This window comes from Pelophylax lessonae (genome assembly GCF_965119305.1).
Source record: "Pelophylax lessonae genome assembly, chromosome: 13".
Taxonomy (NCBI): Eukaryota; Metazoa; Chordata; class Amphibia; order Anura; family Ranidae; genus Pelophylax; species Pelophylax lessonae.
Window position 1 is genome coordinate 199,475,892 of NC_138780.1, and position 16,231 is coordinate 199,492,122.

The following is a 16,231-nucleotide window of genomic DNA, read 5'->3' on the forward strand; positions in this document are numbered from 1 at the left end:
TTGTAAACTGCAGGTGGCGGGGTAAGAATTTCAATTAATAGTTTACTGGAGAATGTTTTTCTTTTTTTTTTTTTCTTTTGTGCTCAATGGGCTCAGTTTAAAAAAAAAATGCTGAGGGTTTAACACTAATTTAACAAAAAAAAATATTAAAAATAAATGAAAGTGGTTCTAAAGGCAGGAGGTGCATTCTATGCATTAAGATAAAAAGCATTCTGTGTGAAGTGGCCCCCCTCAGCCCCCCTAATACTTACCTGAGCCCCCTTTCAATTCAGCAATGTTGCACGAGAGTCTCGGCTGTCCAGGACTCCCCTCCTCATTGGCCGAGACAGCAGGTGGAATTATGCAAGATTGCAACAGGCTTTAGTTTTATGTATTATTTATATTGATTTACACAGTTTTCATGTTGTTATTCTGTGAGCTGTATATTATTATTATTATTATTATTATTATTATTTTCATTTGAATAAGCAAAATGCAGAATAATAAGAAGGTAAAATTTTGAAAATGTGAAAGGTCTACTTGCTGAATGTACATGATCATTTCCCATTAAAGTTTTATGTTTAAAAGTCTTTTACAACACCTTTCTTTTTTTGTTTAGGCTTGAGTTCCTAAAATCTCTGGCTCCACTGTCCTCTCTAGGAGTTGATTTTTCAGCAGCAAGCCATGATTGTCTTTTGGGTTGTCCTTGTTCTTTGCTATAATTTGGTCCAGGGTCAGTTCCCACGGGCCTGTGTCACAGGTAAGGTTTTCAAAGACAAAGTTTGTTGCCCACCTTGGAAGGACCAAGGCTCCTGTGGCTGGCGCTCAGGCCGTGGTAAATGCAGAGACCGTGTTTGGCCTGTTAGGGGAGCATCTTGCCATGTGCCCCAATACAATGATGACCGCCTAGACTGGCCAAAGTATTACTTTAAGCAAGCCTGCCAGTGCTCTGGAAACTACAGTGGCTACAACTGCGGTGACTGTAAGTACGGTTATTCCGGCGAAAAATGTGACCGCAAAATCACCATAGTGCGGAAGGAAATTCGAGAACTTTCTTTCCTTGAAAGGAAAAGATTTTTCAGCTACTTGGCACTGGCCAAAATCACAAAAAGTGAGGACTTTGTCATCCTCTACACCGGAGACCGCCATCACAAGGACACATACCGCTTTGTTGATGCCGCCATCTATGATGTTTTTTCCTGGATCCATTACTACTCCACAAAGCCAATTCTAAAGAAAGGGACCTTTGATGATGCCACAAACTACGCCCATCAAGGTCCAGCTTTTCCCGGTTGGCATCGTCTGGGCCTCCTCTTCCTGGAGAGACAAATTCAGCTCATGACGGGGGATGAGAACTTTGCCCTTCCTTATTGGGACTGGAGAGGAGAGAAAAACTGCTCAATCTGTACTGATGACTTCTTAGGGAGCAACGACATGCAAGGGTTTCTCAGTCCATACTCATATTTTGCCTTTTGGAAGGTAAGTAGGAAACTATAACTATTTTTAACGATAGATATACAGTGTAAGTGCAGCCAAAAGTGGGGAGGGATTAAAAGTTCTGTCTGGTTAAGATTTCCTCTGACTTTGTGGGGTTGAAAACAATTTCATCTGATAGGAAATTGGGAAAAATTTGTAACAGAAATATGGACAAAATAAAAAGCTAACAGGAACTTTAACCTTCTCCATCTCTACTAAAGAAAAATAATTGTTATATCTGCCTGTTGTTCCCATACAGCAGTGGTCCTCAACTCCGGTCCTCGGGGCCCACCAAAGGCCAGGTTTGCATGATAACTAAATTACATCACAGGTGATCTCATTTGCTGCTCAGTGATTGCAGTATTCTAGTCTGCATCTCCCCAAGGTAATACTTAAAATCTGGCCTGTTAGTGGGCCCCGAGGACCGGAGTTGAGGACCATTGCCATACAGTACATACACTGCGTCAGGTAGGCAGGTTCCCGCGAAACGACGTAACTGTATGTCACTTCAGGGGACCACGGATGGGGCGCGGGCCCATTTGCCACAGGGGAAGTTGATCTGCGGGCCCGGCAGCTGCGATTGCCGCTGGGCACCCGCGATCGTTCCCCGTGTAGACAGAACGGCGGTCTGCCGTTGTAGACCGTTGTTCTATCGGCAATGAACACAGGGATCCTGTGTTCCTCCTATTTAGGATCACAGGTTCCCTGTGTTCATTCCATAAGTACACCCCCCACACTGTTAGAAAGCACCCCTAGGGACACATTTACCCTTTGATTGCCCCTGGTGTTAACCCCTTCCCTGCCAGTGTCATTATTACAGTAACAGTGCATATTTTTAGCACTGATTACTGTAGTAATGTCACTGGTCCCCTCAAAAGTGTCAAAAATGTCAGTTAGGGGTCCGATCTGTCCGCCGCAATGTCGCAGTTCCACTAAAAATTCGCTGATTGCCGACATTACTAGTAATAAATAAATAAATAAATAAATAAATAAATAAAAATGACATAAATCTTTCCCCTAGTTTGTAGAGGCGATAACTTTTGCATAAACCAGTCAATATACACTTATTGGGATTTTTTTTTTACCAAAAAATATTTAGCAGAATATACCATTTTTTTTTATTGGGAATGTTTTATAGCAGAAAGTGAATTTTTTTTTTTTTTTTTTCAGAATTGTTGCTCTTTTTTTTGTTTTGTCAGGGCTCAGCAGCCATGAAACACCATGGTCAGCTTACAGGGGGGAGGGTAGAAATTGGCAGGATCAGACAGTTTTTTTAGGTGTTACAGGGGGTCCAAATGACACAGCACAAGCACTGTGCTGCATAACATGCTTTAAGGGAACAGGATCAACTTTTATTTTCAGGATAACAAACGCTTTAACAATGGCTTTCCCACTGACAGCTGAAAAAAAATGCTGAATTTGCCAGCAATAAAAAATTAAAAAACCTGAACCTTCATAATGCGGGGGGGGGGTGCTTTGGGGAAGGGGGCAATGATGTCACCAAGTGGCCCCGCCCCTTACAAATTTAGGAACTGTCAAACAGAGGAGCAGGCATTTGGTGGTTAGCCCTCAAGCGGCGTGTTTTTTTTTTTTTTTTTTTGGGTGGTTGGGGGGGTCCTACAGTGAGTCGTGATTGACGATGGGGAATATTGTTTTTTTATTTATTTTTTTTTTAATAAAGGAGATGTCAAAAACAGTCTCCTGTCTATTTATTTTTGGCCCCTTTTTTATTGAATGAGTAGGGGGGAAGGATCCGGAGGTCCCCTTGTTAAAAGGGGCTTTCAGATTCCAAAAAGCCCCCTGCCTGCAGATCCCTACAACCACTGCCCAGGGTTGTCGGGTAGAGGCCCTAGTTGCAATCAACATGGAGAAAAGGTGCTTTGGGGTGGGGGGGGCAGATCCTGGTATGGTTCAGGAGGAGTGGGCATTCGCTCAACCCTCCCCCCCTTTTCCTGACCTGACAGGCTGCATGCTCGGATAAGGGTCTGGTATAGATTTTGGGGGGACCCCACGTTGTTTTTTTTTTTTAAATGAATGCATGGTTTATCCTTAAAACCCATACCAGAGCAAAAGGGCCTGGTATGCACGGGGAGGGACCCCACACTGTTTTTGAATTTTTTTTTTGTATTGCCAGCAACAACTTGCAGCCATGATAATCAATTTAAATGTAATTTTTTTTACAAATATCAGTTTTGCTGCAGCAGGTTCTATACGCGATACAGGTGCACCACTTTACAGGCAGACTAAGAGGGGGCCCCCAGGAACTATATTAAAGGAGTTTTTCATTTTTATTGTTTCCCTTTAGGCATCAATAATATCACTGCTCCTTTTGCATTACTACATGTACCCCAGGGCAGTACACGGATCCCGATTTTATTACCAAAACCTTGCAGATTAACCTTCAAAATGGGGAGTCGACTTTTGATTTTTCAAGTTCAGGTCCCATAGACTTTAATAGAGTTTACGGCTTGGGTCCGAATGATTTCCCTGTTTGGGAGTTCTGGTGCAAACCGAACCGGGGGGTTTTCAGACAATCACTATTGCCAAGTAATCAGGTTGCTAATGTTCAATGAGCAGACATTAAAGTGGACCTTTTATATTTTATCTGAATTTTTCCTCAACCTTTGAACATATCATCAACACTTATCATTGATGACCATCTTGAATCCCCTTTCCACCAATGATGACCACCATAAATCTCCTTATTATTGATAGCCATCTGTGAATACCCTTTCCACTAATGATGACAAACTTAAATCCCCTCCCTATCATTGATAACCATCTGTGAATCCCCTCTCCATTAATGATGACCAACTTGAATCCTCTCCCTATCATTGATAACCATCTGTGAATCCCCTCTCCACTAATGATGACCAACTTGAATCCCCCTTCTACCAAACACAATACCTTGTAAATCCCTTCCCAATTATTGACAACCAATACTGTGCTTGTTATGCTCTTCTATTAGAATTTAGCTTGAACCCACCCCTTGCATGCTGTTGATTCTAGCATGGCATATACAAAATATGGCCAAAAGTTGACACTTGACCCTCAAACACACACACACTAGGGGGCACACCATCACACAGGCTGGGTTTGCAGTACTCCAGGACTGGGCAAAGTTCATATATCAATACATGAGCACCACTCAGTCCTGGAAGAATTCCCTCCCCATCACTAACTGAAGAGGAACAGGGAGTACTGATGATGTAATTTTGAAAATCAGCAAATAGGCATTTATCTTTCTCTTAACAAAGCTTTTCATAATTTCCATTTTTTAGTCTATTTGCAGCGGGTACAACTATGATGATTCTTACTGCCTGGGTGCTGATGACTTCAATCAGTTGGAAAAACTACACAGAAAGCCTGGCACTAATCCTGATGCCCGTAGACTACCCACCTTCGAAGATGTAGAGGACACTTTGCAATGGAAAGACTTTGACACCTATCCCTACAACAGATCGGCACAATATAGCTTCCGAAATGCATTAGAAGGTGGGAAAGCTACATTATAATGTTACTTTTTTTTTCCCTTAACCACTTCAGCCCTGGAAGGTTTTACCCCCTTAACTCCTTTACGACCAGAAGTACTGCAGCAGGCAGCCGCTCCTGGTACATGTACGGCGCTCGCTCTCGGGAGTCTAGGGGGCGTGTGCGTCCTTCTCCCTGGGATGATCACAGAGCCCATGTGATCCTTCTATATAGGATCACATGTCTCTATGGTCATCTCAGAAGCCACACCCCCCACAGTTAGAATCACTCCCCTAGGGTCACATTTAACCCCTTGATTGCCTATTCTGTCAACCCCTTCCCTGCCAGTGTCATTATTACAGTAACAGTGCATATTTTTAGCACTGATTACTGTAGTAATGTCACTGGTACTAGAGATGGACGAACATTGGCTGGGGCGGTTCGCGAACGCCAGCCGCAAATTTTCTCAAAAGTCCGCGAACCGAGAGTTTGCGGCGGGCCCCATTGACTTTAATGGGAGGCGAACTTTAAAAACCTTTAGGTCATATTTGCAGCCACAAAAGACGTACTAGCTGTGCATAAATAGCCCCAGCACATGGACAATATCATAACAGAAGTATTGCAATTGAAAAAGTTGCCCTAAATTTTTTTTTTTTTTTTTTTTACAGCAAAAAATATAAATATTTTTTTTCATAAATCAGCCAGAACTGACAGCAGCCGGTAAATACATTGTCTAATACATATAGGGTCCATTCAAATATCTGTAAAATGGGTCTGCATCCATTCCACAATTTGGCAGAACCTTTACAGACCCACCCATTGTTTTTCATTTCCAGTCTGAAAAATTAGGCATTCACAGGATAAAGAAGTAAGTGTCGGCTATTCCAGGCCCCAAAAATTAGCCCACATGCGTTTACCTGACAGCTAAGAACGTAGTATTCTGTGGCTGAAGATACAATAGGCATTCACAGGACACAGAAGTAAGTGGCGACCTGTATAGGCTCCAAACATTAGCTCACATGGGTTGAACTGACAGCAAAGAACTTAGTTTTTCATGGCTAGAGGTACAGTAGGCGTTCACAGTATACACAAGTAAGTGGCGGCCCTTTATAGGCTCCAAAAATTTGCTCACATGGGTTGAACTGACAGCAAAGAACGTAGTATATGATGGCTAGAGGTACAGTAGGCATTCACAGTGTACACAAGTAAGTGGCGGCCCTTTATAGGCTGCAAAAATTAGCTCACATGGGTTGAACTGACAGCAAAGAACTATGTTTTTGATGGCTAGAGGTACAGTAGGCGTTCACAGTATACACAAGTAAGTGGCGGCCTGTATAGGCTGCAAAAATTAGCTCACATGGGTTGAACTGACAGCAAAGAACTTTGTTTTTCATGGCTAGAGGTACAGTAGGCATTCACAGTACAGAGAACGGTAAGTGTCGGCCTGTATAGGCTGCAAAAATTAGCTCACATGGGTTGAACTGAGAGCAAAGAACGTAGTATATGATGGCTAGAGGTACAGTAGGCGTTCACAGTATACACAAGTAAGTGGCGGCCCTTTCTAGGCTGCAATAATTTGCTCACATGGGTTGAACTGACAGCAAAGAACGTAGTATATGATGGCTAGAGGTACAGTAGGCATTCACAGTATACACAAGTAAGTGGCGGCCCTTTATAGGCTCCAAAAATTAGCTCACATGGGTTGAACTGACAGCAAAGAACGTAGAATTTGGTGGCTGGAGGTACATTAGCCATTCACAGAAAAAATAATAGTCGGCCCTGAAAGGCCCCAAAAATTTGCCATTCAATGGACATGAAATGCCTTTTATGCCGCTGTATGTAGCGAAACCAAGGACCAGGAATTGTTGTGGGTGAATGGCGGTCTTTTGGATATTTGTAGTCTGGCATGAGGAATTTCGATGAAACCTGGTCTACTGGTCACATGTGTTGAATTCCTTAGAGATCCATGCCTCATTCATTTTTATAAATGTGAGGTAGTCTACACTGTCATGAGCTAGGCGAGTGCGCTTATCGATCACGATCCCCCTGCTGCGCTGAACGTCCTTTCGGACAAGACACTGGACGGGGGGCAAGCCAACAGTTCCATTGCAAATTGTGCAAGCTCTGGCCAGAGATCAAGCCTGCCCACCCAGTAGTCCAGGGGTTCATCACTCCTCAGAGCGTCCACATCGGCCGTTAAACCAATGTAGTCGGACACCTGTCAGACACCTTTTTTTATGCTCCAACATTTGAGCCACAGAAGCCTGCCTTTTTCCAGAACAACGTGACGACGGCATCATGGAGGGTGGAGTGTTGGACAACTGTAAGGAGACAGGAGAAGGGGGAGGAGAAGGAGAAGAGGCTGGACAGTGAGAGCATGGAGTGTGGCTTTCTGGGTTCTGACATTTTTGCTCCCACTGGGCTTGGTGATGGGATTTCAGGTGCCTTCTTAAGGCTGTTGTCCCTAGGTGAGTGTTGGGCTTACCGCGACTTATGCGTTGACTGCAAAGGCTGCAGATGGCAACACTGGTGTCAGCAACGGACACATTAAAAAAAGCCCACACTGCGGAGCCATGTGCCGGCGTCCTGGGAGCGCCAGATGTGACTGTACACGGTTGATACATTTGAAGTCTGCTTTGTTACTCTTATGCAATGCAAGTTCTGCCTGCCTCTCCTCCCTATCTGCCAGTCCGTCAGTCTGCCAGTTGCTGCCAGTTATACAAATAATTGGCCAGTAACTGTTGTCACTGTGTGTAGCACAGTTAACACAGCAAAAGAGGCCAAATGTTTGCAGGACTAAAATACACTCTTAGAAAATTATACTGTTAAATAACACCCCACTTCAATATGTGGCATGTGGGGGGGGGGGCACAGGTTTATTACACCAGTTCTACAAATAACTGGCCAGTAACTGTTGTCACTGTGTGTAGCACCGTTTACACAGCAAAAGAGGCAACATTTTTGCAGGACTAAAATACACTCTTAGAAAATTATACTGTTAAATAACACCCCACTTCAATATGTGGCATTGGGGGGGGGGGGCATTGGTGTAGCACACCAGTTCAAAAAATTGGGCAGTGAGTTTGGCGCTGTGTGTACCAGACTTCACTCAGCAAACTAGGCAATATTGTTGCATGACACAAATACACTTGAAAAAGTTTACTCAGATAACACCCCACTTCAATATGTGGCATTGGGGGGGAGCATTGGTGTAGCACACCAGTTCAAAAAATTGTCCAGTGAGTTTGGCGCCGTGTGTACCAGACTTCACTCGGCAAACTAGGCAATATTGTTGCATGACACAAATACACTTGAAAAAGTTTACTCAGATAACACCCCGCTTCAATATGTTGCATTGGGGGGGGGGGCAATTGGTCTATCACAGCAGTTATAATACATTATAAGTGCTTTTGTCACTGTGTGTAGTGTTGCTTCAGAAACGCTCAGTCTCACCACCACATCTGTCACAATGCTGCACAGTGCACAATAATACTTCTAATCCACTATAATATGCTTTCTACAAAGTATATTATACTGTGGATTACCCCCTCCCCCCCCTTTTTGTGCACTGCACAACAATACCAAACAATTTGCAGCCCTTTACATGACTTTTGTGGACATTGACAGAGCGATTTGTGTGTGACTGCAGCCGAACTCTAACTGCCCCTAAAGCAACCACTGGATACCTCTCCCTATAGTAAAGCGAGTGTAATAGACCCTAAAACGACATTGGAGCATTTTAAATGACTTTTGTGGACATTGACAGAACGATTTCTGTGTGACTGCAGCCGATCTCTAACTGCCCCTAAAGCAACCACTGGATACCTCTCCCTATAGTAAAGAGACTGTAATATACCCTAAAATGACATTGGAGCATTTTAAATGACTTTTGTGGACATTGACAGAGCGATTTCTGTGTGACTGCAACCGATCTCTAACTGCCCCTAAAGCAACCACAGGATACCTCTCCCTAAGCTCAAAAGATACTAGACCTATACCGAAATACCAGACCTCAAAAGGACTTTTGTGGACATTGACAGAGCGATTTGTGTGACTGCAGCCAATCTCTAACTGCCCCTAAAGCAACCACTGGATACCTCTCCCTAAGCTCAAAAGATACTAGTAGACTTAAAGCTGGATACACACTATCCAACTTTTGTGGTTAGATTTCCTTCAGATTTACCTTTTCTATGTAGTGCAAGGGCCTGCCAGGTTGCATACAAATTGAAAGTGTTTAGGTTTGACCTCATATTATATGGTTTTGGTAAGTCTAAAGGAAAAAAGTCTTCAGAAAATCGTATAGTGTGTATGGCCCATTATACTGAACAATACCAGCCCTGAAAAAGACTTTTGTGGATCTTCACAGCGCTATATATGTCTAGCAAACTCTCCCTGATGAGCACAGCAGACCTCTCCCTACACTGGCAAAAAACGGAATGTGAAATGGCCGCCAGATCGGGTCTATTTATAGGGTAGGGGGACTGTCCATGTGCTGGAATGTTTCAATTGGCTGCTCCGTTCCACCTGACGGCTGTGTCACGGGTCAAAGTTCTCCCCAATGTAAGCAAATATGGCCGCCGCGAACGACGCCATGTGTCCGAAAATTTGCCGGGTAGCGAACAAGCAAAATTCGCCACGAACCGACCACCGGGCGAACCGCAAGGCCATCTCTAACTGGTACCCCCAAAAGTGTCAAAAATGTCAGTTAGGGGTCCGATCTGTCCGCCGCAGTCCCGCTAAAAATCGCAGATCACCGCCATTACTAGTAAAAAAAAAAAAAAACAATAAAAATGACATAAATCTTTCCCGTAGTTAGTAGACGTGATAACTTTTGCGCAAACCAATCGAAATATGCTTATTGTGATTTTTCTTTTACCAAAAATATGTAGCAGAATACAAATTGGACTAAAATGTTAAAAAAAATATTTTTCCATTTTTATTTTTGGGAATGTCATATAGCAGAAAGTGAAAAATATTGTTTATAGCGCAAAAAATAAAAATCGCACAGGTGATCAAATACCACCAAAAGAAAGCTCTGTTTGTGGGAAAAAAGGACGTAAATTCCTTTTGGGTACAGAGTGGCACGACCGCGGAATTGTCCGCTACAGTAATGCAGTGACGAATCGCAAAACAGGGCCTGATCAGGAAGGGGGTAAAATCTGCTGGGGCTGAAGTGATTAATGACCAGGCCATTTTTTGCGATTCAGAACAGCGTAATTTTTAGGAAAAATTGCACGGTCGTGTGACGCTGTACCTTTTTTTTCCCCACAAATAGAAATGTTACGCTGTTCTGAATCGCAAAAAATGGCCTGGTCATTAATCACTTCAGCCCCAGCAGATTTTACCCCCTTCCTGATCAGGCCCTGTTTTGTGATTTTATGCCCTTTCTGATTGTCCATTCACACACGGAGCCCCCTCTGTCTCCTGATTGGCTCACAAAAGCCAATCAGGAATGGAAGTCCCCGGAGAGGCAAGGCTCTCGTGGACATCACTGGATCGAGAGCGGGCTTAGGTAAGTATTAGGGGGGGGGGGCTGCTGCATACAGAAGGTTTTTTACCTTCATGCATACAATGCGTAAAGGTAAAAAACCTTGTTGCCTTTACAACCACTTTAATGGCAAGGGCACTATACTTGAGAGAAACCCCCAAATACCACAGGATATAGACAAAACTAAAAAACTTGACACGGGTTCCATTGGTTCCCTAATCCATCAAAAACAAAACAAAAAACACAGGTAAAGAAATTCTAATTCCTGGGTATGGACCCTGATTTTTAAAACCATAGGGGCACCTTAGATCAGTGACAGCTGGAGCTTAATTTTTTTTGGGGGGCGGCAAACAAAATCCCTGCCTGGTCCACACTCACCCCATCCATGGTCGCGGCCTCCCCAGCTTTTCCTCCTGTCTATTCCGGTCTTAAGATCCACCTCCTGTCCTGATTGGCTGGGAGGAGAAGCCTTAATTTGCTAATGTCACAAGTGGGTGGGTTCTGGGCATAGTGCTCTGAGCCCAACCATTTTGAAGCCAATCAAAGCCTCAGGCTCTAATCATGTGCTTCCAAAAAAAATGAACCAGCCACCACTACCTTAGATACTTGTACTACAGAAATGGTTGTAGAAATTGTAATGGTGCCGAGCGTTAGGACACCATTTTGTCCTCCCAGCATCCATTTTGTAGAGTTCGTTTAAGATCTGTCATTTCCTTCCCCCCCCCTCTCTCATTCCCGGGAGCTAAAGTAGCCCCCACCTTTGCAGATTCAGGCAGGAATTGTGTCTCCAAAGAAACAGCATGGGGGCATAAACAAGCAGATCTTATCTCCTAACACATCCTGCACAGGCCAGGTTGTAAAACCTTATCTGAGAACAGATGTCCACTACCGGCTGCATGGAATCCCCCAGCAAAATGGTCATTAGGAAAATGGCTACAGTTACCCCCAAAATTCGTAACTGTTTACCTGAACATAACATATTAACAAAAAGTAAATATTTGAATGCCACATAACATACTGGACGTAACAAGACCACACATGGTCACCCTGTAATACAGGAAATTGGAACGAGCGATAAGATATCCCCTCTGTGATAAAAGATATTCATGTTTGATATTGTTTGAAAGCAAATGACATGCTTAGTTATAAAATATCAGTTTCAAGAATGTAACCCTTACATATGTCAAGATATTAAGAGTGGTAGGACTTTGTCCACAACAGTACATTTGAACTGGTCGTAAACCCCTGGACAGGCCTTTTGCCACTCTGTTGTAATTGGTCAGGGGTGTCCGTCACCGCCCCTTTGATCTCAGAGAAAAAAGACAGGAGCTGAGGGAGCTAGCACTCTCATTCTACCATCCAAGCAATAAAATCGCCTAAGAGAAGGACGGATCGCATGTTCAGCTTCTGAACTCTCAATACCAGCACTTTTTTGAATGCAAGTATTTTCACTCTTTCTCTTCATATTTCTAAATAGCTGTATTGTGTCTCTATTTCTTTGTAACCCATTTTTCTGTAAATATTGTTATTGGCACCAATCTTAACCTTTCTTATAATTAAACCTTATTTTGAAAAGTGTCAATTTTGTCTCTAAGCTCTTAAACGCAAACTGACCCAAAGAACCTGCCGCCTGAGAACGCTACTGATAGGATAAATCCTCAGGACATTCCTGTCTGCATGTGACAGAGCGTGTTACGGATGATTATTCTAAAGTCATAATTGATATTTCTAAAAATACGAGCGTACTCTGGGCTCATTATAACGTAGAGGTGGTGGCAGAGAAAGGGTAAATCATTTAATTAGCCCGATGACCATCGCTCTCAGTCTGCTGGCATCTAGATTGTGGTCCCGCAAGCTGGACAATCTGTGTGCTGGGTGCAGCTGAGAGTGGCTTTGTTACGCAAGTGACAGCAGGGTGTAAGATTGCTTGGTCTTTGTCACGAGTTGGATGAGAAGGCCAGGGGTCTGATACCCGCCACCGTCACAGAAATGTATTAGGTTTATGTCACAGGGCCATTCTACATGCAGATAGTAATAATACCGATAGCTTAGTTAGTAGGGATTTTACATTTTTTAATTTGCCAAACTCAGCATTAGCTTGTGATACCTACAGACCCAATAAAAGAAAATAGAAAGACATGGGAACTCAAAAGGAAATGTAACCAGAGGACTATAACCTTGTTATGTTATCTTTGTAGGTTTTCTTAATCCAAAAGATGGGATAACACAACAGACTACTATGCATAACCTGGTCCATATCTTCCTTGGAGGGACGATGTCTGAGGTTCCAATCTCCAGCAATGATCCCATGTTTCTACTGCACCATTGTTTTATTGACAAGTACGATTTATTACCAAATCTATTGCATTAAAGTTGGGCAACTTACTAGATAAATAGGATTTCAAAAACAGCCCATGGCATCACCAAAGGGCCATATACACTCACCGGCCACTTTATTCGGTACAACTTGCTTGTACCGGGTTGGACCCCCTTTTGTCTGACGTGAGCTCTAACGTGTTTCACCCACAACAGTCCTAGCCTAGAGAAAAGGTCGGTTGGAGGGGTAGAAACTTGAACAACACTTTCAAATTGTAATAAATGCATATATTTACAGTATATACACTCACTGGGCACTTTATAAGGTACGCCTTTCTAGTACTGGGTTGGACCGACCCCCTTTTGCCTTCATTCTTCGTGGCATAGATACAACAAGGTGTTGAAAACTCCCCAGAGATTTTGCTCCATAGTGAAATGATAGCATCACGCAGTTGCTGCAGATTTGTCGGCTGTAAATCCATGATGCGAATTTCCCGTTCCACCACATCCCAAAGGTGCTCTATTGGATGGTGATCTGGTGACTGTGGAGGCCATTGGAGGACAGTGACCTCATTGTCATGGTGAATAAACCAGTGGTGAGATGATTGGAGCTTTGTAACATGGTGGATTATCCTGCTGGGAGGAGCCATCAGAAGATGGGGACACTGTAGTCATAAAGGGATGGACATGGTCAGCAACAATACTCAGGTAGGCCATGGCCTTTAAACGGTGTTCAATTGGTACTGAGGGGCCCAAAGTGTGCCACCATTACACCACCAGCCTGAACCGGTGATACAAAGCAGGATGGATCCATGCGCCAAATTCCGACCCTACCATCTGAATGTCGCTGCTGAAATCCAGACTCAACAGACCAGGCAACGTTTTTCCAATCTTCTATTGTCCAATTTTGGTGATCCTGTGTGAATTGTAGCTTCAGTTTCCTGTTCTTAGCTGACAGGAGTGGCACCCAGTGTGGTCTTCTGCTGCTGTAGACCATCTGCTTAAAAGTGATTGTAAAGTCTCGTTTTTTTTTAAGTTTAAAATAACAAACATGTCATACTTACCTCCTCTGTGCAATTGGTTTTGCACAGAGTGCCCTGGATCCTCCTCTTCTCGGGTCCCTCTATGGCGCTCCTAGCCCCTCCAGTTGAGTGCCCCCACAGCAAGCAGCTTGCCAAGCCGAGTCACAGCTCAGTGTGTCCATTTGGACAAAGAGCCGCGGCTCGGCCCCGTCCCCTTTCTCTTCTCATTGGCTGACTGACTTTGATTGATAGCAGTGGGAGCCAATGATACCATGCTGCTGTCTCAGCCAATGAGGAAGCAAGTCCCGTGGGCTCAGGTAAGTATCAGGGGGGCTGAGGGGGGCTGCTGCACACAGAAGGCTTTTTATCTTAAAGCAAAGAATTCACCTTCTGCCTTTACAACCACTTCAAGGTTGGATGTGTTGTGTGTTCAGAGATGGTATTCTGCATACCTTGGCTGTAACGAGTGGTTATTTGAGTTACTGTTGTCTTTCTATCATCTGGAACCAGTCTGTCCATTCTCCTCTGACCTCTGACATCAACAAGGCATTTTCCTCCACACAACTGTCGCTCACTGGATATTTTCTCTTTTCCCACCATTCTCTGTAATCCCGAGAGATGGCTGTGTGTGAAAATCCCAGAAATACTCCGACCAGCCCGTCTGCCACCAACAACCATGCCACGTTCAAAGTCACTTACACCCCCTTTCTTCCCCATTCTGATGCTCGCTCGGTTTGAACTTCAGGAAGTCGTTTTCACTACATCTAGATGCCTAAATGCATTGAGTTGCTGCCATGTGATTGGCTGATTGGCAATCGAACAGGTTTACCTAACAAAGTGGCCGGTGAGTGTATAAAATTCAGTATTTTTAATGCTACAGAAAATTGCCAGAAACTGCAGACATTCTACAGGTGTGATTGCTGAAGACAATGGGAGAATATGAACATATAATTTGAGACTGCTTGAAAAAGAATATACTAGGGTTGCCCCAATACGTTTTTTTTTATCGGCAAGTACAATTTCCGATACTTTCGGTCAAGTACTCGCTGATACCCAGTACCAACACTTTGCAGGGCGATTTGAGGAGGTTGAGGAGGCCAGAAATGGATATCTGTCAGTGGGGTAGGGGTTTGAGGGGGATGAGGGGGCCAGAAATTGATATCTGTCAGTGGGGTACGGGGTTGAGATGGATGAGGGGGCCAGAAATATATATCTGTCAGTGGGGTAGGGGGTTGAGGAGGCCAGGAATGGATATCTGAGCTGCTTTGAATGTTGACGAGCTGACATGGAAGTTTTTGCGATTAGTTGCTCCAGCCACATTTCTCTGGAGGATCGGGGACTGATCGGTGTCTGACATGTTTTGGTGGTCAGGGACAGAGGAAGCCAGGAATGTGGGACAGTTGTGGTGTGTACACAGTGCAGGGATTGATTAATTGGGTAATACAGGAGGAGAGATTTTGTGACAGAATCCCCCCAATGATGAAACGCAAATAAGGCTTTTTTTTAATAGGATTTTTGTATGGATATTCATTATTTTTATCTATCCATAAATATTTCTAGGATATATGAAGAATGGCTTTCCAGATACAATGCAACTTCAGATGTGTACCCTGAAAATGATCAACCAGGTCAAGGTCCTGACGAATGTGCTACTCCGTACTTCCCGTGTTACACTAATAAAGATCTCTTAAACAGGACAGAAGTATTTGGATACAAGTACTCTAAATACAAGGAGATGTAATATTACATTGCAGCAAGTCTTATCAGATTGAGGTCTGTCTTTGTTGGGATGGAAAATCTCTTTAAATGACTGCTTAATCTGAGGACAACAGCAAGCTCTCATAACAAATCTGTCCAATCATCTCACTTCAAAAATCCTAATGCTGATTTTCCAGAGTAACTATGTAAACCATAATACAATCTAACTGCAAAATAAAAGTGAATTGCCGATAGTAGTGGTGAGTTTTTTTTTTTTTTTTGTCTGAAAATGTTACTTAATTGTCCATCATTGAGATCCAATATCTTCAACACCAGCTTGAGTCATTGACCCCAAAGAAACATGGAGGTGATGACTTAGGCACCCCAGATGTAATCCTCAAACTCATCTTAACCTCTAACCAACCCAATCCCCTTTTACCCCAACTCTGTAGAAAAAAATGCCAAAACACAATTGTTGGAGTAAAATGTGGCCGTAACGTCCATTTATTAAAACCAAACATAATATAACAAACATTTATTAAAACAGGAACCAAAAATAATAATACAATAACAAGAAACATGAGGTTGCCGATCTTTGGAGGCACAAAGTATCAATTATCAACTTTGTATCTGCGTAACTACCTAAACGGTCCCCAGCCGTACCACACCGGCTCAGAGACGACCTCAACATTCTGTAGATACCTCACAATTTTAACCTACCAGTTAAACCACCATTAACTGGCATTCCAGAGGTGACTCCATACCTTACATGGGTCCCTAA

General features: G+C 43.4%; 1 protein-coding gene across 1 annotated transcript; it reads left to right on the forward strand.

The window, feature by feature from the left end:
- Nucleotides 1–604: 604 nt before the first annotated feature.
- LOC309569510 (tyrosinase-like) lies at nt 605–15,694 on the forward strand. Its single transcript, XM_082275376.1, has 4 exons — nt 605–1,458; nt 4,737–4,950; nt 12,613–12,754; nt 15,313–15,694. Exons 1-4 carry the CDS (start codon nt 664–666, stop codon nt 15,491–15,493), a joined length of 1,332 nt encoding a protein of 443 aa, XP_082131502.1. The 5' UTR covers nt 605–663; the 3' UTR covers nt 15,494–15,694.
- The last annotated feature ends 537 nt before the right edge of the window (nt 15,695–16,231 follow it).

Coding starts and splice junctions, on each gene's coding strand:
- LOC309569510 (XM_082275376.1), top strand. CDS start 664: ATGATTGTCTTTTGGGTTGTCCTTGTTCTTTGCTATAATTTGGTCCAG. Junction 1,459..4,736: donor CATATTTTGCCTTTTGGAAG/GTAAGTAGGAAA, acceptor TCCATTTTTTAG/TCTATTTGCAGCGGGTACAA. Junction 12,755..15,312: donor CACCATTGTTTTATTGACAA/GTACGATTTATT, acceptor AAATATTTCTAG/GATATATGAAGAATGGCTTT.